Genomic DNA, 23425 nt, shown 5'->3' on the forward strand with positions numbered 1-23425 from the left:
TTCAGATTTCAATGGGTAAAGCAGATTGTGCTCAACCCATGCTTTATGCACTTCCGTGAAGTCAAGAAATTGAAGAAAACACTAAAGGCTGAAACACACTGGGTAGTCGCTTCAGTCGCGCGTCTAAAACTACCGCTTTGCGCGGTTACTAAGCTAGTAGCGTAGTCGCGTCAGCTAGTCGCTTTGAAAGTTCAACATGTTGAACTTTTGACTTTGGTCGCTTCAGTCGCTTTACACTGATTGGCCAATGGATACATTTTAACTTCCTAAATGCATATCATATTTCCTGTCATAAGCATCATACGAAATTTATAGAATATACCTTGAAAAACGAAGGCAATATATAGTGAATTCACACTGGAATCTTTCAGTTTTTATATGACTTATCAAATAGGGACAATAGGAGCTACAAACTGGAACCCTAATGCACAACCTAAGTGCGCAGAATAAGATTATCCACAATATACGCGTAATGGGTCTATGATCATATTGGCGTGTTTTAACTGGCTTGTTCTCTTTTCTCCACATAGTAGTTTGTACTGAGTAAATATTCATATATTAGTAGCTATAATAAAGGCCAAAATAAAAGTTTAAGTGATATCTGTGTCTGTAACAAACTAAAATCACCGCCATGTTCAATAGACGCCACGGTAAAAGTCGCGATGGTCGCTGCATGTGTGTTTCTACCGTTCAAGCGACTGACGCGTGCACTAGGCCGTATTCTATGGTGGATTATTGTTCAGGTTGAGATGCAGAAATTCATGACTAAGTAAAAGCAACATAGATGTACTTATATGTACTCACTTAACATAAATCTGCCTGTTTACATCCCGAAAACTTGCAATCAAGAGAGCTAGAGCCATCAAAAATTCGACATTTATTTTCTATATCCGCCATATTGTTTTGTGTGAAATTCGCTAAATTTGCTGGCTCATATTCAAAAGAACGGTGCTAAATAATGATTAAGGTCAATCTTTCTAAGTTAATTTGAAATGATATGTTTAGCTATTAATCTTCCATAGCTGCTTGATGGACAGTGGCGTAGCTAGCGGTCCCGCTACTCCCGCCCGGCGGGAGTAGAAATTTCCCAAAAAAATAATAATATTCTATTTGGACATAAGATATACATTATTTCACGAACAATTTGTAATATTACAGACCTGCCAACCCCAAGGAATACAAAACCTTGAGATTAATGCAGAAAAACCGGGAGATCTGGCAAAAAAACTGGAGATTTCTATTCTTGTATACGACATATTTTTAGATTGATTTATTAGGCAAATGGCAATGATTACCTCAAGTGTTATGCACAAAAATTTTAACTGGCAGCCAATTTGTGTTACATAATTATACGAAAAAACAAAAATCAATGTCATGCCCAGTTCACGGCGCACTGCGGCTACAATACGTTATGTTTTGAATGCTATTCATCGAGTATTTCTTTCCATGCGATGAATAAAAATGCCAACAAACTTCTAAAATCCTAAGCTTTAAAAAAACCGGGAGATTTAGTATCTTTGTCGGGAGGTCGGGAAAAATGCAGCAAAAGCGGGAGTCTCCCGGCGAAACCGGGAGAGTTGGCAGGTCTGATATTATGTTTTATTCGTTCATATTTACGCTTTTATTAGGTGGTTCGTAATCGTAATACAGCAAAATCTCAAGATTTGTTATGTAACCTAGCAACCGCCTTTTCTCGCACATTGCATACTCGCGCGATTCTCCACGTATTCCGCCCATCTTCAGAGGGCGGAACATACAATATAATTCTATATAAGAAGTTTTGAATTCTGGCTGGCTAAGGGACTTGACGCATGCTCAAATCTGCTGTTTTTATGTCGAACTCCCGCTATTTTAAATTGGCGGAGGTTGTAATTATTCGACCTTTTAATACGAGTACAGCGATTAGTGATTATCAAATTACGTGTCATTGTCGGTATTAATTTTCCATTGTGTTTACTCTCAAATTGCTATTTTGTATTTGTGTATGACACAATGGCTTCAAGTGCGACTGCGATTTGCTCAACTGATGTTGATTTAGTAAATAGCTTATTAGCTAAACCGTTCTCTGCTCGATCGTCGGTCGAACAGAATGTTATCGTTCATGAACGGCCTACTCCTGATTTAACTATCCAAAATAAGGGAAGAGCATTTCAGAGAGATTGGTATGAGGCGAAGGACTGGCTGTGTGGCAGTACAACCTTGCAGAAAGTGTTTTGTTGGCCATGTCTAATGTTTTCCCCAAAAACATCGCCATCGTGGACTAAGAATGGCTACAACGATATGTGGAGTATTATGTCTGATGCTAAGAAGCATGAAAAATCTAAATCGCATTTGACTGCATTTAAGACATGGAAAAAGTATGGAGCTAGTGAACGAATTGATTGTCTTATGTCCCTCGCTAGAAGAAATGAGATTCAGCGTCACAATGAGGAGGTAAGACAAAATCGAAATTTTAAAAACTGTTACTGAGGCCGTGCTGTATTTGTCAAAGCAAGAGTTGCCATTTAGAGGTCACAATGAGTCCGAAGGTAGCTTGAACAAAGGTAATTATAGAGAGTTGCTCGAATGTTTTGCTAAGTTTGATTCTGTATTTGAGCGTCGACTGCACAGTAGACTTAGCAGAATCTGATATAGTTGGTGACAGAAGATTTACTGGAGTCTCCCCAGAAATTCAAAATGGTCTTATCAGCTCTCTTGATTCAATTATTGAAGATGAAATCAGAAAGGAAATAAATGATTGCACATTTATGAGTATTCAGGTTGATGAAGCATCTGATGTCTCCACCAAAGAGCAGCTAAGTGTTATTGCTCGGTTTGACAAAGCAAGTGAAATTATGGAGAGGCAATTAGGATTTGTGGATGTAAGTATGAACAGAAATGCCACAGCAATATCACAAGTTGTCAAAGATTAACTTGGTGAGTATTCTAATATAAAAGAAAAACTGGTTTTACAAACATATGACGGTGCTGTCATGTCTGGCCATATCAATGGTGTTCAAGCATTGGTTCGACAAGAGTATCCTTTTGCTCATTTTGTTCATTGTGCAGCTCATAGATTGAACCTGGTCCTATGCCAGTCAGCCTCATCAATTTCTCCTGTTAAAATCTTTTTTATTAATATAGCTACATTCAGCACATTTACAAGCAATGCCCCCAAAAGAAAAGCTTTTCTCACATCTAACAACCTTGAGTTTCCTGCCCCTGGTGAAACAAGATGGTATTATCGCTCTAGATTAATCAATATATTGCACAAAAACTATGAAAAACTTTTAGATATTTTTGAGAGGGTACTTGAACAACCAGCTGGGTGGGATGATGAGTCATTAAGTAAAATAAGTGGCTTACTGCATTATCTTGATAGCTTTCTCTTTTGTTTTCTAGTGTGTGTTTTACAGGATTTTAGAACAGTCCACAATTTTGTATTCCATTCTTCAAAATAGGAAACCCATTTTAACTATGGCATAAGCAAGATTGACAATTTCAAGCAGTTTATTGTGTCACCACAGATCAAGCTTTCACCGAGTTTTACCAAACTGCACTAGAAAAAGTAGGCCCACCAGCAACCAGAGCAGATAGTAGATACAATTACAAACAGCTTTATTTTGAGATTATTGATTCCATTAAAGGCATGTTAAGTGAACGATTTCAAGATATTAATCAGTTCGAGTTTTTAGACCTTGTAAATCCTAAACTATTTACTACATGGAAGGGCATAGTTCCACAGGAGAAGATCAATCTTCTCAAAGATAAGTATAGTCCTCTTTTTGACATCCAAACTTTGGAGAGTCAACTTTCCTTCATTTACAACGACAAGGACTTTCACAAAGAGTGCAGTAATGAGGTTCTTAAATACATCTTCAAATTTAATCTCCAGTCGAGTTTAGGTCAAGTGGTAAATTTGTTAAAATTGAATGGTGTGTTGGCAGTGGCAAGTGCTTCAGTAGAGAGGTCGTTTTCTTGCTTAAAAAGGGTAAAAAGCTATTTAAGAAATAGAATGGGTCAAGGTCGGCTTAGCTCTTTGTGTAGAATATCTATTCACAAAGATATCATTGAAAAGAAAGAGGAATCAGAGGTGTTGCATAACGAGGTGGTTGAAAAATTTGTAGAAAAACCCAGGAGGCTGGCCTTTCTTTATAAACGATGAGTATAGTATGTGTTTTGATATTTGTTCGTATAATACATGGTACTTCATTGAGAAAATTAAGCATAACTTTAAAGAATAAAGCCATCCCTGTTTACTTGCCCCAATCTAAACAAGTTTAAACTAACAAGTAGAATGCTAAGAAAAATCTCTCTCTATGCACTTTAGAAGTGTCGTATACTATATTATTTTTTGTGCTAATACAAATTTCTTCTGTTTATGCAGGGGCAGTTATGAGTAAATTATGTTTTAGGGGACAATTGTCTCCTGCGTAACGTTTCTCTGAGCCACCTTTAGTACCTTTTTAACTAGTTGCAGTTTCAACGATTGCCACATTAAGAATGCAGCTAACAAAAATTGGTTTTTATAAATTATTGTACAACAAATAATTCGCCCTCGAAATCGCAGGAAATGCTGTTTCCAAGGCTCTGGATTTCAAAATTTTCCGGGGGAGCATGCCCCCGGACCTCCCTAGTAGGGTCGCGCCTCCGGCGCGAGATGGATTGGAGGGAGTGGCTATTTTTCCTAGCTACGCCACTGTTGATGGACAAAAAGACTAAAAAATGAAAAAACAATTCTTGAAATTGAATTGCGAAGGAGTCCTTCATCTTTTTGTGGTAATAATATAACGATAATAAATTGGCACATGAGATTGCGTACTCAGAATCCTTTGGTCGCCATCTAGCTCCTGCTGTACACACTGCTGAGCAGTGCATTCTTAATAGAACATTTCATTGAAATCGTTTATGAAGTTTTCATGTGTATCGTCGGCATCATCGTAATCGCTATCATCGCACTCATCCGGCTCTTTCATTGGGCCGTCATCTTCAGAGGCGTAGTTACTGCAGTCAGAACAACCGCAAATGTCAGTGCATTGCAAACCAGACTTCACGCACGAGCATCGAAGATTCTTGCAACCAGCTTTACACTTGCATGTCACGCACTCAATAAGTGTATCTGGAGCAGATGGTCCAGTCATCCAAAGAATCTCTAAATGACCATTTTTCATATGCCATCCATGGCTCACAGGAGGTTGAACATTAATGTGCGATTGCAAACTATTCTTCCAGATGGCTGCTTGGTAGTTGGCTCTCTTAATGTGCAAAAGCAGGCTATCTGCATTCGGGGGAAGGCATTCGTCCGAACACTTGCCAGATGCAAAGAGAGTGTACCTAGGACCGAAAGAAATACAAAGCAAATGCAGAAAAGACAATAGTAGCAAAAATAAATTTTACATTTACCTTGAAGCATTAACTATCGCTGAACTCTTGTCAATAAATAAAGATCTTTACCAAATTGTAGAAAAATTGGACATTGCTCACCATCAGTAAGACAACAAAAGTAAAATCATATTGTAGGTAGATTAAGTACAGAACATGATGTTACAAAACAGGTATTGGAATACCTGTAACATATTGGTTTATTTGTTCCATTATTTACCGATTGAGTGACGAAGGACTTTTCTTGCTTGCATATTATGCCTATTGATGGCAAAACTGCTTTAGTTCTTATCGGAGGTTTAGAACTGTCATGACAAAACGAGGATGATCGTAGCAGTTTCGTGTGTGGCTCATTTACATCTGTCGACTTATTTTCTTGTATATAGTTTTCATTGACAGTGGCTGCTGAAGCTTCAAACTTTTTGCTCATTCTTTTTTCAGCCCGTCTAATCAGGCCGACATTGGTGAACTTTGCCTAGCAATTTCTATGGTACTTTAACTCTCCACGGTACTCAGCCAAAGGACTTTTCATGGACTGAATTTTTTTCATCAAATTTTTGTTCTTTTCAGCGATGTCTTTTTGCTCACCATTGTATAGTAACCAAAGCTCGTGACAATGTAAAACTTTTTTCAAAGATGTCTCGGTAAAATCAGTCAATGGCCCATTTTCACCTTTAAAATGGATTACACATCCCCGCAAGCTCGCCTTTTTGTTGTTTTGATCATTGTGCATGTTACGTGCGTGGTCCCGAAAGAATAACTATTAATTTTGGTTCTATTTCCACACGCAACAAAGATAATGTGAACCAGTTATATTTCTCAAACAATTTATTAACCAACGCGTAAATATTAAAGTGGATAAGTGTCTTAATTATAATATCAATAAGTATGAATAAAACTTATCTCCTCTGTCTGAGTACAACCGTGAGTCTTTATTCTTGAGCGTTCGTGAGTCCAACAATGACTCACAATAGTTTTCCAAATTGATTAAAGGCACAAAAGCCAAAAGATAGTTATGGCATAAATGCCAAGATAGTTGTCTGGTAGATTGTAGCTTGTCAAACTACTTCGGTAGTCTATGCCTCCTAGGTTTATCTCCTCGTAGCTTGTGCTCGTAGGTTGTTCTCGTAGGTTGTAATCAGTGGTGTAAACTACTCATATATATATAATATCTAATGGGAAGTATTGTGGTTTTGTGACCTACATCCCATACGCAATACAGTATGTTACAGCACTAAATAGTTAACCACAACAACAACAAATGCGGTTGCGGTTTCAAAATATGTTTACGCATGTAAGCAAACTTCTAGATTATGTCCTAATTAGTAATGACATTGCAAAATGGATTTTAAAGTTAAAATATAAAAATATGGAATGCTTAGTAATATAATATAATATAATAGTAGTTTATAAATGATATTACATGATAGTAGTTGCTATCATGTAACAGTGCACACGCAATTTTTGCTATATTGTCATCAGTTTCACAAATAAAACAAGATGGCGACAGGTAAAACTTTAAACGAATATTATGAAACTTTGGAGTACTGAAACTCCAAAGATTGCAATTTCAAGAGATGCAAACAACTTAAATCATATTCAGTCATTAAAAATAAGTAGTTTTCTGTGATTTTTATGTAGTCATGAATTTCGGCATTTAGAAATCATTTTTTAGCACATTTTCTTGATACAGAATACGGCCTAACAAACAATAATTTATAGCCTAATAAATTAATTTTAAAAGGTATCGTTATATGTAGCCAACAAACTTTGTTATCATAGAAATTTGATCAATATGTATGGAAAGTGGAAACTGGCTATGATGCTAAAAGTGAAATGTGAAAACCATCATGATCAACGTGTCAGTTGCATGTATACGTTACACGTACACAAATTAACTTAAATAGAATATTGTTGAAAACATCCTTTTAAAACATATTATTTGATTATTGATAGCCAATAAAAGCCAATAAATATGTTTACGAATACATAGTTTCATTTAGCGTTTAGGTAGTAGCTAGATGCCTTGATGTTGGATCTAAGTTATCCGTTTCCTTTCATTTTTTGTGAAAGATAACTGTTTCAAGAGATATTTATGATGCGTTATGGAAGAGTAAATTATTCGTTTTACAGAAAAACTTGCAATAAAACCTACGTTGTTATTTTTCCACCCAAAAGATTAGAAACCACAAAGTAAGGTAGTTCAACTCACTGGTTCAACTCCCTCTTTGCAAACACACGGTATTAGCATAACCATGCATGTAATATTTGCAAGACCGAATCACATACAATAAATGGCTACGTAACTGCAAACTCTAAATAAATTATGGCTCGCTGAAAGGTCTGAGGGGGAGTGTTCAACGTCATGGGACCAACTTTATTGTGTCTTTATTGGATCAATTATCCCAAAGTGAACCTACTTTTTATTCATATTTTACAAAAACTGGGTAGTGTAACATGTGATATACACGTTTATTTTCTTCATCATGTGTTTAGATGCAGATGATAATTTGGATGAACACTTTTCGATGAACACAAGCTTTTCAGAAGGTAACCTTAAAAACATTAGGTTCTTTTATTCTCCGAACTCTTTTCACCTCGACAGATGCTTTCATCTTTGATTTTTCAATCTCAATGTTTCCGCATTTAAAGGGACTGCACTGCATATTTACATAAGATCGTTATACCAGAATATTGGCATAAGGTCGTTAAAAGTATGCAAAGCCGATGTGGGCAGCAAAAAATTAAAATGCATGCCAAAAAATGTTCTTTATGAAAATGTTCTTTGTGACTTAGATATTCTTGTGAGTCGTTTGAAAAATAACAAGCGTTGTTTTCAAAATTTCAGCGTTTTGACATATCGCTATTTTTATCCGAAACCCTAAGAATAAAAAATTCTTATCATTGAATGAATTATTTTATTGTGTGTTCAGCAAATATCAATTATTCATTACATTGACGGCAAATTAATTATTTAATTTACACTCCTGAAACTGAAAACGATTGATGCGTTATATTTTGTATTTCCCTACCATCTGGTTTACTTAAACAAAATTAAAATAATCTGTTTTTGTTCTTCCCAAAGTCTCCAACTTTTTATCTAATGAAAAAAAATGCGCAAGTGATCAGTTAACTGCCACGTGTAAATTTAACATAACGTTGTTTTTAAGATTTATTTTTAATTCTGCAATAAGAAAGAAACGACATCGTAAAGGTCGGTATAGTCATGCAAAAACTAATAGTAATAATGTTTATACGGTTGTTTGTGTCTGCTTATGTTCAATGTATTTGAAAAGCGTTACCTTCAAACTCCGGTTTTTCTCTCTCAGCTTGTTTACCCGTGCAAAATTCAAACAGTGGCTGTAGATTTTCCATGCGTGAAACGTAGTCGTATCATGAACATTAATGCCCAACTTATTGCAATAATATAAATTGCCATTGTAGTCAGAAATATGAAAAGAGAAAATTTTATTGACGTTTCATCGCAGCGCTCGACATCTTTAGAATGGTAGTATAAGTATGGAATAAGATTACAAAAAGGATATAAGTATTTGCAATGTATGAATAAATTAAGTAGTAAAAGAGGGATTAACCAATCACAGGAAGAATCTTGTATTCTTATATCATCATTCTAAAGATGTTGAGGGGTCTTCAACCCACAGCAGGTTCTATACTTCTATTACAAAAATGATGCGATGCAGAAATCCATGAACGCTTTCATTTCACGTATCATTTTTTATTATTATCAGATTTATTACCATTTACACGAACATTTTCTTTTCACTTGATTCTAAATACCACTGCGGCAGAGTCAAGAATGTGGGTGTGATACCAGGTACCAAGTAGCAAGTACTGGGTAACATGTAGCGGGGTAATGCTAGAGAAGACTGGTACTATTTAGCAGTATAATATAATACCGGATAAACGCTTTATCAAAAAGGCGTATTGAACTTGTTGTGGTAAAAAAACGGCGATTCAATGAAGAAACTTAACGAATTTAATTGTAAGTCTTAAAAGTTTTATTGTCCGAAGCTTTCACCGTTTTTAACAAAAAAATATTCTTTTGTTTATGTTGTTTTGTATAACATTGGAAGCATTGCGAATTGAAATTTGTGTTTCGATGCATAAAAAGCTGAATATACTGACTGAATATTCTGATATTTTGTCCTCGATACGTTGCTTCCTCCATTTGTGCACACGTAATTTTCCTCTTTGACGGTAAACACAACAAAATACTTTCTTAGCTTCCTTTCAAAATCAAAGCAAAATGCAGGAGGAATTTACTACTTGAAAGCAAGAACATTTGGAATACCAAAAACACTAGAAAAAAAATGTTAGCGTTTTCCAAGAAAGAAAAGTAAAAAGCAAGCAATGCAAAAACTGTTACTTCTTTTTTCTCTTACCGCAAGAGTGGTCATTCCACGGAATTCTCAAAGCGAACCTGCAACAATTTATTTTCATTGCGCAAGCAATCACAATGTGTGGCAAAGACACAATGCTACTTCTATGGACGCCTGTATTCAATTCTTCCTAAATTAGGCACATCTTAGATAGCAATTGGGCATGCAATATTTTCGCACAAACATTAATTTATACGAATAAACTGCTATCTGGTACAAGGTACCCTCCACTCGATATTTGCTTTCCGATATCTGCTTTCCGATACCTGGTACCCGGTGCTTATGCTTTTGTTTTCCATCATACCAATCTTTTGCAAAGAGTGTCGAAACATCAGCTAAGGCTAGAACCAACAGTCTGCAACAACCTGAATTATCTACTAACGTCTACAAACATGTAATTGCATAACCTGGGTAAAAATTTGTAAATTTCAAATCATGAAAAATTGTGTGTTATAATGTTTGTTTTCATGTTCTTTATTTCTTCATAATGCAGAAAAGAAAGAAAGACGACGTCACAAAAGTCATGAACTTTACCTACGATAAATGATTACTCTGTTTGTTTATGTCCGTTTACATTTTACTGTATTGAAAAGAAACTAATTTTAAGCGTGTTTTCTGTTTCTATGCTGCCACATTTAAGAAGAATAATTTCAATTATAACATGTCCTCTTTGCACTAAATATTAGTTTTTAATGTTGACATTTGGAAATTGACATATAAAGGCTGGAAAATTTGTTTAAAACATTGTTGTCTGTGATTAGCTAGTTTATTCGTCCCTAACAAGAAGTAAAAAGAGTCATTCACCCACAGCACTGACTGAAAATATACTGGTCTTGATTTTCACTCTTGAAATATCATTGAGTTTTCAAAGTAGATGTATACAACTGATATACAAATTGACAACTGATGTATGAATTGACGTTTTTTGGGATGGATTTTTGTGGTTGTTAATTCCCGTTTTCTGTTATTATCAACTGTCTTGGAGCAAAGTCAATTCATTTAAGAGGTTTTTCGTCTCTATTTAGTCACAATTTTAAAGAATAAGATATTGAATTTGAAGTGTAATGCTTAAATGTGATAATAATGTGATTTTTTTATACATTGCAGATAGTAACGATGATGATGAAGGTTAGTTTATCATGTAGTATAATACTTACAAATGTTTATAAATAACGCATTAATGACAATAGCTTTTATCGCCGTCAAGTTATTTATGTGCCGAGAGGTCTATTTAAGCATTTATCTTCTCTAGGTCTCTCAATTCTCAGGTTTTCTTTTCACGTTGGCATATTTGTACTCTTTCCAGTTACTTAGCATTCCTATTCTTTTTCTTTCCTTCGGTTTGTTGCTATAAACTCTTTCCTCGGCCACTTATTTCAACACGTTATTACTGCGAAAGATGTGTCAATTCTACCTCTTTTTAATTCTATGGTATTTCTACCCAACATCTCTCTTTTTTCATCTACAACATCAACATCACTTCTATTGTTTTCCTTTCTATTCAGCCTACTCTCCATTCTTCCCGAGATTCACATCACAAGTGCCTCTATCTTTCTCATATCTATCGCTTGCTCTTCATGACTATGATCCAAAAACGATGCTACAAACACCAAACAACTGTTTTAATGATTCAATTTTTCTTTTTTTTACGTATACCTCTTGTGAGTACTTTTCTTTTGTTGAAAGCTGATTTTGCCATATCTCTTTTCATTTTTATCTCTTGTAATTATCTGTTATCAAGGAACCCAAATAACAAATATGTTTTACCGGCGTAATTCTTCATTCAAAACTATATCAAGATTGCCACCAAATTGTTTGGAAACTGCAGTAACTTCTGTCGTCTTTATATTTGTGCTCATACCATATTCTTCTGATACATCACCCAGTCTATCTAAGATATTCTGCATAATTTTTTTCTTCATAAATGCGTGTTATTATCCGTAAGAAACAAATAATTTCAAAAGAACTTGATCTTGCAAAACATGTATAATGAATATTATTGTGTCATCATCGAGTTAGCTACGCCCCTTAAGAAAGCTGTGTATTGTATTATATTATCATTTGCTAATGTTTTTTTTTTGCATTGTTCCAGCTTCAAAAATAACAGAAACTTCTGCAGGTCAATTGAATGATAATCACGGTTTCGAAGACAGCGATGCATCAGGTAACAAAATTTTTATTTTTCAGAAAAATCATTCTTCATTGTCGTTCTGTTTCCTGCTTGTCTCTCAACTCATATTTACAATGTAAATTTTACATTAAAGTGTATAAGAGTGATCATTGAAGAAAAACAGGTACGCAATGCGTACATGTAACAGCCTTTCTTCAACACAATTCAAATGATCCATATTTAACGAACATAAAATGTATGAGACATTTATATAAGATTTATAAAAGCCTCTTTAAGAAGTGAAAGATTATAATTTCACAACTATGATAATAATTTTGTAAAATATTGTCACAAACACTACTTACGCAAGGTATTGAAAATCTCACACACTGGGCTGGCCAAAAACACAAAATAGTGACTTCTCTGAAAATACCTCAAATTTATACAATGAATTTATCATTGCTAGGGCATTCATACTCTAGCATAAGATGGTTTCGGTAGTGTGACACCCTGTATAATTGTACTGCACAGAAAAAAAATATCACGTATCATATAGCGTCTTTCAAGCTATTATTTAATTCATGGGATACAACAATATCATGACTTTTGCATGGCTTTACAGAAGTTTATCATAATTTAGCCAGTCATATTCACGCACTTTTGTCGTCATACAAAACATTGAAGCGTAAGTTTAAAATGTCATTATTCTAAGGTATAGCCTGAGTTCGGGTAATCCATACAGTCCCTTTTTGCGTTCCTAAATATATGACCAAAACATGGACGTCTTTTAAAGTACAATTCTTAAAATTTTCAGCGACTAAAAATCAAAAACCTCTCTTTAAGCTTTAGAATAAGTTTTAGAAAAATCACTGATGATTGTTAGAAAAAAGTTAGCCACATCATGAGCATAACCAGCCAGTCTGTGATTATGTTTTATAGCTAGTTTGAATTGCTTACTTACTTTTTTAAAATGCATTTCAAGCAGTTAGTTTGCTGTGTTTCAATGTAATTATACTGTTGTTTTTATGTTTAGTTTGTCGTGCGTTAGAAGAAGGTACATTTTATTTCAATGTGAATCCACAGCGCTATCCGCAGCTATTGGTGCTAATTATTTTATGACTCCTGTCAACTTTGAAATCTAATTTATGTTTTAGTTTCCCATAATGATGAACTTAAAAAAGTAGACCAATCTTCATCTTCTAGTACAATGAGTAATACGAATTTTTGATATTTATTAATGGAGCTTGAAACTCTTTTCTTTGCATTAATGTTCTTGTCTTATTCTCCATAGAGCAATATATAAAAAGAGAGGGTATTTTGCCCAATATCACGTCTTTAGAAAGTGATGAAAAAATTAAAACGAGAGGTAATGAAGTGGGAAATTATTGTGGAATAGCTCACCAAATATTACCTTAGTCTTGCTGCATGTGATGTTTTGTAATTATGTTATCATATAATTGCATTGTTACTGCATTTGAAGATGTTAACGTTGCCAAAAGTGCTGTGCCTTCTAAATCGGAAGCTGGTAAGTAACAGTCTTTTCTTTACTTCCCAGCCTCATATTATCAACGTAAATTATACATGTAAATCTACATTCTACATACACAGTTACTAGTTTCTTTACTGAATTTCTAAAATACATCATTACTACTAAATTTTTCACATTTTAAAAGGTGAGCTAAAAGTTTTGCATAGTACTGTACTGCATAATAACATAAGATCGTTACACTAGAATATTTGCACAAGATCGTTAAAAGTATGCAAAGCCGATGTGGGCAGCAAAAAAATAAAATGCATGCTAAAAAATGTTCTTTATGAAAATGCTCATTGTGACTTAGATATTGGCGTGAGTCGTGTGAAAATTAACAAGCGTTGTTTTCAAAATGTCAGCGTTTTGACAGATCGCTATTTTTATCCGAAACCCTAAGAATAAAAAATTCTTACCATTGAATGAATTATTTTATTGTGTTGTGTTCAGCAAATATCAATTATTCATTACATTGACGGCAAATTAATTATTTAATTTACTCTCCTGAAACTGAAAACGATTGATGCGTTGGCGTTATATTTTGTATTTCCCTACCATCTGATTTACTTAAACAAAATTAAAATAATCTGTTTTTGTTCTTCCCAAAGTCTCCGACTTTTTATCTAATGAAAACAAATGCGCAAGTGATCAGTTAACTGCCACGTGTAAATTTAACGTAACGTTGTTTTTAAGATTTGTTTTTTTAATACTGCAATAAAAAAGAAACGACATCGAAAAGGTCGGTATAGTCATGCAAAAACTAATAGTAATAATGTTTATACGGTTGTTTATGTCTGCTTATACTCAATGTATTTGAAAAGCGTTACCTTCAAACTCCAGTTTTTCTCTCTCAGCATGTTAACACCTGCAAAATTCAAACAGTGGCTGTAGATTTTCCATGCGTGAAACGTAGTCGTATCATGAACATTAATGCCCAACTTATTGCAATAATATGAACTGCCATTGTAGTCAGAAATATGAAAAGAGGAAATTTTATTGACGTTTCATCGCAGCGCTCGACATCTTTAGAATGGTAGTATAAGTATGGAATAAGATTACAAAAAGGATATAAGTATTTACAATGTATAAATAAATTAAGTAGTAAAAGAGGGATTAACCAATCACAGGAAGAATCTTGTATTCTTATATCATCATTCTAAAGATGTTGAGGGGTCTTCAACCCACAGCAGGTTCTATACTTCTATTACAAAAATGATGCGATGCAGAAATCCATGAACGCTTTCATTTCATGTATCATTTTTTTATTATTATCAGATTTATTACCATTTACACGAACATTTTCTTTTCACTTGATTCTCAATACCACTGCGGCAGAGTCAAGAATGTGGGTGTGATATCAGGTACCAAGTAGCAAGTACTGGGTAACATGTAGCGGGGTAATGCTAGAGAAGACTGGTACTATTTAGCAGTATAATATAATACCGGATAAACGCTTTATCAAGAAGACGTAATGAACTTGTTGTGGTAAAAAAAAAAAGGCGATTCAACAAAGAAACTTAACGTATTTAATTGTAGGTCTTAAAAGTTTTATTGTCCGAAGCTTTTACCTTTTTTGACAAAAAAAAAACATTCTTGTGTTTATGTTGTTTTGTGTAACAATGGAAGCATTGCAAATTGAAATTTGTGTTTGCATGCATGAAAAGCTGAATATACTGACTGAATATTCTGATATTTTGTCCTCGATACGTTGCTTCCTCCATTTGTGCACACGTAATTTTCTCCTTTGACGATAAACACAAGAAAATACTTTTTTAGCTTCCTTTCAAAATCAAAGGAAAACGCAGGAGGAATTTACTACTTGAAAGCAAGAACTTTTGGAATACCAAAAACACTAGAAAAAAAATGTTAGCGTTTTCCAAGAAAGAAAAGTAAAAAGCAAGCAATGCCACAACTGTTACTTCTTTTTTTTCTTACCGTAATAGTGGTCATTCCACGATCATTCTCAAAGCGAATCAGCAAATATTTATTTTTATTGCGCAAGCAATCACAATGTGTGGCAAAGACACAATGCTACTTCTGTGGGAGCCTGTGATCAATTCTTCTTGAATTAGGCACATATTAGATAACAATTTGAAATGCAATATTTTCGCAAAAAACATAAATTTATACGAATAAACTGCTATCTGGTATCAGGTACCTTCCACTCAGTATTTGCTTTCCGATATCTGCTTTCCAATACTTGGTACCCCGTGCTTATGCCCTTGTTTTTTTATCATGCCAATCTTTTGCAAAGAATGCTGGAAAATTTGTTAAAAAAACATTATTATCTGTGATTAGCTAAGTTACAACAACAGGTTTATTCGTCCCTAAAAAGACGTAAAAAGAGTCATTCACACATAACACTGACTGAAAATGTACTGTTCTTGATTTTCAGTCTTAAAATATCACTGAGTTTTTAAAGTAGATGTATACAAGTAATATACAATTTGACAATTGACGTATGAATTGACGTTATTTTGGGATAGATTTTTGTAGTTGTTAACTCCTGTTTGCTGTTTGTAAAAACTGTCTTGGAGCAAATTCAATTCATTTAAGAGGCTTTTCGTCTCTATTTAGTCACAATTTTTAAAAAAAAGATATTTAATTTGACGTATAATGCGTAAATGTGATAATAATGTGATTTTTTTTATACATTGCAGATAGTAACGATGATGATGAAGGTTAGTTTATCATGTAGTATAATACTTACAAATGTTTATAAATAACGCATTAATGACAATAGTTTTGTCACCGTCTAATTATTTATGATGACCAACTCATTTCTACCGGAGTAAATATTATTTCCATATCAAAGCAAAAAACATCCGTGTTTTCTCATCCAGAGAAAAACACAGCAATGTTATATGTTATGTGATATTGCCAAAACAAATAAAAATGTGAATTGATAAATTTATCAGTCCTTTTTTAATCTTTCCTGATTTGTACTTCTCCTTTAAGTTCAAGAATTGTTGCGTCAACCATGGAAATGTTTTGATAAATCAATAATGCATCAGGAAAAGTTTAAAAAGATGGAGGAATATGGACGCAAACATCCAGAAAAAGTTACACTGCTCAGTGAATTGCGTGTAATTTTCAAGGAGGAGTTTTTGCTTGGCAAGGGAAGTGATGGAACCCGTGTTTACCTTGCCCTGGGAAACAATGGTTATGGAAAAGCAGTAAAGCGAATACACAAAGATAGCGGCAAAGACTATGCAAATCGAGAAAAAGAAATTTTTAATGTGTTGAATGCAAAGCGTTCAAATTATGTTGTGAATTTTTGGGATTTAAAGGAGAGCCTTGACGAAGAGTATTTGTACATGATATTAGATTTGTGTGAAGAATCGTTAGAGAGTTATGTGAATTCTTCTTCTTTGCCAGATCTTCAAAAAGTCGTTCCTAAAGTTCTTATTCAAATCTTAAATGGTCTAGTTCACCTTCACAGTGGTGAGCGTCCTATTCTTCATCGGGATTTAAGACCCTCGAACGTTCTTCGAGATGTGGATGGAAATTTTTTAATCGCTGACTTTGGTATAAGTCATATGTTATCTGATGAAACTTCGACACATCGGAGCATACAAAGAGGAGCTACATATTGGATAGCTCCAGAGTCATATGACAAATCAAATGCATCAATTGATAAAGTTCGTTAGAAAACAGAGTCTGACATTATGGTATGTTCTTGAAGTAGAACTAGAGGTCCAACTACAGCTCAATGTTTTGTTTGCAATAAATTAAATATTGGTATTTGGTAGTGATAATGATTTTACCTCTGTGCCTCGATTAAATCGTCATATAGTGTCAACCTATAAATTTAAATAGAAATAAATCAATTTTTATTAATCGTGTTACAGTTACAATGGTATATTCTTTATTTAGATTGCTTTTGATACATATATATGGTTACAATTCTATTTGGAGAAAATTTTTTAGATTTTTTTAAGCTGCACATTTATGATTGAGTTCTGCAAATCGCAAATAGATTTAATCTTTAAGGTTTTAGTATCCACCACTGACTGTTTATGACAATTGTTTATTGAAAATAGAATGCCGGAATGGTGGCTTATTATGTTGCAACAGAGGGAAAACATCCTTTTGGAATTGAACAGCATAGACTGGACAACATTTTGATTGGAAACCCAGTTGGATTGGACGAACTCGAGGATGCTACGTTCAAAGACCTTTTATATTGGATGCTACAGTTAAAACCTGAAGACAGGCCATCTGCCAACGAGGCGTTAAAACACCCTTATCTACAATCAGACGAAGAGAAATTTAACATGCTGTGTGATATGGGGAAGCAACTGGAGGTGAAACATTCACAAAGTCAAAATTCTCCCACTTTAGACGTTCATAAGCAGTTGTATGGTTCCACAGAATGGATGAAGCGTATCGATGATGAAGTCGTCAAAGATTTGATCAACGTAGAAGTAAACGACAGTATAAGAACTCTAAAGTACGAGTCTACATGGGCAGGATGCTTAATATTCATACGAAACGTTAACCAACATTGGCATGATAAACGTCGTCCGCATCTATCACAACATGTGAATCAAGGCAATTATAAAAAGTATTTCCTGCAACGTTTTCCTGAACTTCCTCTTCTGGTGCACAAAGTCATTAGGTCTGCTCACAAGAAAACTAAACCTGATCACAAGAATAATTAAGAACATCATGCATTTGTTCAGGATTTGTTTACACTATCTAATCATAAGTTTTATTGTCTCGCTTTTAAATTTAATGACTTTTCATTTAAACATTTTCTCACTCGATACTGAAGTCATATAATTAATTATGTAATATATACTGTGAAAAATTGTAATCTCTGCAAATGGATATGATTACTCGGAATACATGGCATTCCTCGGAATACATGGCATTCATCTTGTTAAATGAATTAAAATTGTATGTTCGTCATTCGTATTTTGTTAAATATATGCATGGCTCCGACTCAAAATTATTTAGAGTTTTGAGCGTTGGAGATTTACCTCATCGCAGAATACAGCGAGGAGTTAAGAATTGGATAGCTCCAGTCATATGATCTATCCAATGTTCCAAGTATTCGTTATATGTTATGATAAGTGTTTGTTGTGTACATTTAAATGTAGTTGAATTCTGCAAATAGCAAATAAAATCAATATTTGACGTTTCAGTATCCACCGCCAGTAAACATGTAACTGTTATGATGTTTTTTTATTGATTTTAGAATGCAGGAATAGTGGCTTTTTACGTTGAAACAAATGGAAAACATCGTTTAGGACCTGAACGGTTTTTATTTTTTCGTAAATGTTTTCAGTATGAAAGCTAATTGATATTGGCAAATAGTCAAAGTCAATTATTTAAGTAACATTTTATGCAATGAAATTTGTCAAATTTATTCAATGAAATACAGATGATGTTTCACTTCACTCCAAAGATTTGAGATATTTTTGACAAGTCTTCCTTTTCCCTTTTGCTTTTGCTTTTGATTATTGAATATATCCAAGCTGTTTGTACACCTGCCACATTTCAACATCATGTCAAAATGCTTTATTGATAATTCTCAGCTTTCTTTGTAGATGGAAAACACACATAGATTTGCCATATTCCATTCTACAGTCGGAAGATTTTTCGTTCTCAAGCCTGTATGGACATTCTCAGTCCTACTCGTGTTACAGTTCATTACCGTTCGCATCAAATTATCTCGAGAGCTATTTAAGATATCGGCAAAATATACGCATAAACCACAGTCCTGTGTTTTTCTACTGTAGAAGCACAGCCGGGGATTTGTACGAGGTTTACCGACATTTCTTGCTACTTGGAGTGGACTTGGATGAAATCAAAGATGCCACACTAAAATCAGAAGACAAGCCATCTGCAGACGAAGAATGTTATGTATAAAGTTGGAAAACAGCTATCGATTAAAAAAAATATGTCTGTGTTAGATAAAATGCAAAATGAATGAAAGCTTGAGCGCTTTCCGGCACCCGTGTCATAATTACCAGATATTCAACATGTTGAATAATTTCGGTCAGGAATGAATGTTTCTTCCAAGTGCGCGCGCATGAAAAGCTATCGCCTCAGCAAATGTAACCTTTACGCATGCTCTGTCTACGGTAATATTTGCTATTCAAAGCAAAATGGCTGCTGCTTATGGTATGTTTGATTCGTCGTCAGAGGTAGAAGACAAAGAAATGTTGCTTTTGCCACTTTTATTGCGGCTATGGCGAAGGTGTTTGAAAGCAGCTAAATCAACTACATGGATAAAGCGTGGGATTTCAGGATGGCCTACACAGGAAGCTACAAATATTGTCCATGAGCTGGATGCTGAAGAGGCTGAGCAGTTTCGGAAGAATCGTAGATTGGATAAAACCGCTTTCGATGAATGACTTTGGTCTTCTAACATTATATCAGCTATCACGTTTTGTGCCGCCATCTTCGTCTAAGGTATAAAATGAGTTACTTTGCGCATGCATAAAGTTACATTTGCTGAGGCGATAGCTTTTGATGCGCGCTAACTTGGAGGAAACATTCATTCGTGACCAACATTATTCAACATGATGAATATCAAGACAAATATGACACGCGTGCCGGAAAGCGCTCAAAAACACCGCCGAACACTGGAGGAACTTGCTTACTCCAACTTTCAGGAGTGAAGCTTAGCTCAGCTACAGTATAGAGAACATACAGTATAGTCACTCTATTGAAATTTTTTGTGTCACGCATATCTTATTACACATGTGATTACCATAGTGGCAGCCAGTCAATTGCAATTTCTGACCAATAGGAATGATGAAATGGTTAACGGCAGCCAGTAAACTAATTAAATATACAGCAGCCAGTTGCACAGCCATGGAGCATTTTCAACCCTGTGCTAAATTGAGCTCCGTTAAGTGAGTTGAAACTTCAGCTCCGTCTTAATATAAATCATTCGCTATATCAAACACGCAATTATAAGCCAAATTTTCAACCCTGTGCTGAGTTCAAGCCCAATGTTGAAATTTCAACCCTGTTTTAGCTAATCGGGTTAAAATTGCGGCTCCAATTAGGGGCTGATTACAGAAACCCGGGTAGCCGTGATTCAGCCAAGCGTTAAATGATTTTGGCGAATGGAAACGATTCAATACTTGTCATCAGATAAATCTTCTCGAGCAATTTCGCAATATTCTGATTTAATAACTACGCAAAACATTTAAAATGAAAACAATCAATTTGGCCTAATTTGAGAATTACAACAGGAATGAATTGCGGCATTTAACAAACTGTTCTAGTTTTTAATCTTGAAATTTTGCCTCGAAATCCCTCGAAATCATTTCACGCCTCACTGAAACCCGGTTAACTGGGATCATGTAAACAGCCCCTTAACATTCTATTTTCACCATATGTCGAACTCAGCACTGGAACGAAAATTACCACCATGTAATCGTTTTTAACGTAGGCCTGAGTTTTTTAACCATATCTAGTCAATTGATGTCGGCTAGACATGATTTTTATGTTTTATATTTCTGGTGTCTATTAGATTAGATTCCTATTAATCTCTAATTACTTTTTAATTAATTCCCAAAGGCTAAACTTTGTTTTGGAGGACCCCAAACAGATTTTTAGAGTTTTTGTATTTATTTAATTTGTTTTTGAATTTATAATTTTCCGTGTGCCAATTTAACACCTTTAAGGAAGTGAAAATGCAGCTTTTGGCTGCGTACTCCTATTTAAAATGGACTCCATATTGAAAAACAAGCAATGCTCTTTGTTTGAAATGTTACGCCACAGGGTACAGCAAGAATAGAAGATTTATTGTATGGTAAACAATCAGTATTTGGGCATAAACATTAAGAAATAGTTATTTTTTGCATACGGCTTACGCTTTAGTCACAAAATAATTTTACAAAACTTACATGAAGTAGCTCAGTCATTAGTGAAACAATCATGTTTATTGTAAAAACTACGGAAAAGGGTTTTCAACAATTATTTCTACATTATTACAAAAAAATTAATGTGGGCAATTTGTGCTGTTATTTAAAAATTGGAAATCCCTACGGAAATTTTCGAAGATAGATGATTGTTTTTTTTGAATGTGAGGACACAAGCAAAGTGTTAATAAAGGCATGTAAAGAAAGAGTGAAAAAGAATCATTGACACGAGCAAAAGTAGAGGAGATTCCATTCATGAATGGTTAGAAAAAGAGAATCCTTGAAGGGAATCCTGACATTCAAATACAATGTAGCAAGTCACGTGTTCCATCGTATACCTCACTGACCTATATAAAGCGTCATTTAAAGCGTCAAAGCGTGAGTCAAGAAAAAACTGATGCTACAACTTGCTCATTTGTTGTAAAACGTACACGACAATCAAATTCAAGAACAACGTTTTCTTTCCAGGAAGACTGTGTTTTATGCGGTGAAAAATATTTTATGCGAAGGATCCCCGTCACCCTAGTCGATGACATTCACTTACGTTGTGTAAGATGGCAGATCGTGGTTTGGGGCAAAAGTCATTTAAAGAAACGATATTACATGCGTGTGACATACGTAATGATAAATGAGCAGAGCAAGTAAGAACCAGAGTACTAGGGGCAGTTAGTTACCCTTATGCTGCCGATGCCAGATTCCACTGGGACTGCCGACTAAATTTCATGGCACTACGACAAATGTCCAAATGTGCAAAAGCAAAGGAATGTCAGAATAAAGAAGACGAAGATGATACTTTCCAAACTGTTATTAATAAGATAAGATCCGATTACTCCCAAGTTTGGAACTCTGTTGAAATTTACAATATGTACATTTCTAACAGTGGAAACCAACTTTCTCGACGTAAACTTTTGGAGAATCTTAACAATGTCCTTTGTAAAGATTTGCTAATCCTGTCATCTCCTGGTGTTGCAAGCATGATATTTTTCGGGAGAAAGCGTCACAATGTCTTAAAGTCGCTCGAGGAAATTGGCAGCGCTGATATAAATGCCATTGATGAGCGTATAGTTACAGAGTGTAAAACTCTTAAACCTGGCAATGAAACCTAGTACAAGACGTCTGTGGATAAAAACATTGCTGCCGAAAGCACAAGCCCTACGTTGTTGCATCTGTTATCCTATATCTCCATTAATTGATTAACACTTAACCTGCAATACTTATTGGCAATCTAGTAACTAGCAGTTTTCTAACCGGCCTACTTCCCTTCAAATTTCACGCGATCTTTTTGCGAGAGAGAAATCCCTCATATCGAATTTGTATGATTTTGCAGTCACTTGCTCATATAATGAAATTTTGAGGTTTAAAACCTCTGCTGCGGTGGCAGCTTTAGACTATTGTGAAATGATGGGGATTTCAAATGCTTCCCAAATTTTGTCCAGGTGGTGGCTGATAACTTTGATGCCAACATTTCATCCCAGAATTGCCAGCTATCTACACACCCTCTGATAATGCTACTGACATAGACGAAATCCACTGATCAAAGCTTTAGTGCACAGAATATCCGCCGTCTAAAGGAAAAAAAAAATGAAAGATAGCATACCACGCGGCATTCAAATTCAAAATTTTCATGGCCCCTCAAATTTAACAATGCCAGTAAATGAAGCAAAACGTTCAATTTCAACATTAAAAGGGCTAGCACACCAATGCATAACCAAGAACAGGTCGAATACCATAAATTTCAAGTTTTTTTGTAACATTATTTCAAATTCGACAATGCCCGAATGTTCTGGATTTAACACAAATATGGCACGTGAACAAGGTCAGACATTGAATCCTGCAACTAAAGCTGTGTTTCGATCCCTGATTAACAATATTCCCTCAGACCCAAAAACGATGATGACTGCTATGGTCGAGGCAAAGAAACTTGTTATGCAAACTGGCCAGGATTACACTGCTCTACTTCTGATCAACAACTATATCGAGTAATGGTAAACATCCTTTTGGCGTATCCGCATATGTACGAGAAATTCATTCCAAAACATTGAGGAATGCATATGTTCATGGGTTTGTTGGATGCTCTGGATCACTTATGTCTGATATGGGTTTTAAAGAGATCCTTCAAGCGACGTTTGCAGGTGTTGAC

The 23425-nt window shown here is 34.9% G+C and overlaps 1 protein-coding gene and 2 long non-coding RNA genes across 3 annotated transcripts; 1 reads left to right on the forward strand and 2 right to left on the reverse strand.

Annotated features, from left to right (window-relative positions):
- Positions 1 to 344: 344 nt before the first annotated feature.
- On the reverse strand, positions 345 to 13530 carry LOC124438008. Its single transcript, XR_006945947.1, has 3 exons — positions 13520 to 13530; positions 13283 to 13288; positions 345 to 421 (listed from the first exon to the last, which is right to left on the reverse strand). It is a non-coding gene; the product is annotated as an uncharacterized LOC124438008 (long non-coding RNA).
- LOC124437993 lies at positions 4720 to 6481 on the reverse strand. The gene is made up of 2 exons (XR_006945932.1): positions 5383 to 6481; positions 4720 to 5313 (listed from the first exon to the last, which is right to left on the reverse strand). It is a non-coding gene; the product is annotated as an uncharacterized LOC124437993 (long non-coding RNA).
- A 2786-nt stretch (positions 13531 to 16316) lies between the features above and the next one.
- Positions 16317 to 17568, forward strand: LOC124437981 (serine/threonine-protein kinase pakH-like). The gene is made up of 2 exons (XM_046987988.1): positions 16317 to 17070; positions 17443 to 17568. The coding sequence occupies exon 1, from the start codon at positions 16405 to 16407 to the stop codon at positions 17047 to 17049; it is 645 nt and encodes a 214-aa protein (XP_046843944.1). The 5' UTR covers positions 16317 to 16404; the 3' UTR covers positions 17050 to 17070; positions 17443 to 17568.
- Positions 17569 to 23425: the final 5857 nt, after the last annotated feature.

This window comes from Xenia sp. Carnegie-2017, unplaced genomic scaffold, assembly GCF_021976095.1.
Source record: "Xenia sp. Carnegie-2017 unplaced genomic scaffold, XeniaSp_v1 HiC_scaffold_19, whole genome shotgun sequence".
NCBI lineage: Eukaryota > Metazoa > Cnidaria > Anthozoa > Malacalcyonacea > Xeniidae > Xenia > Xenia sp. Carnegie-2017.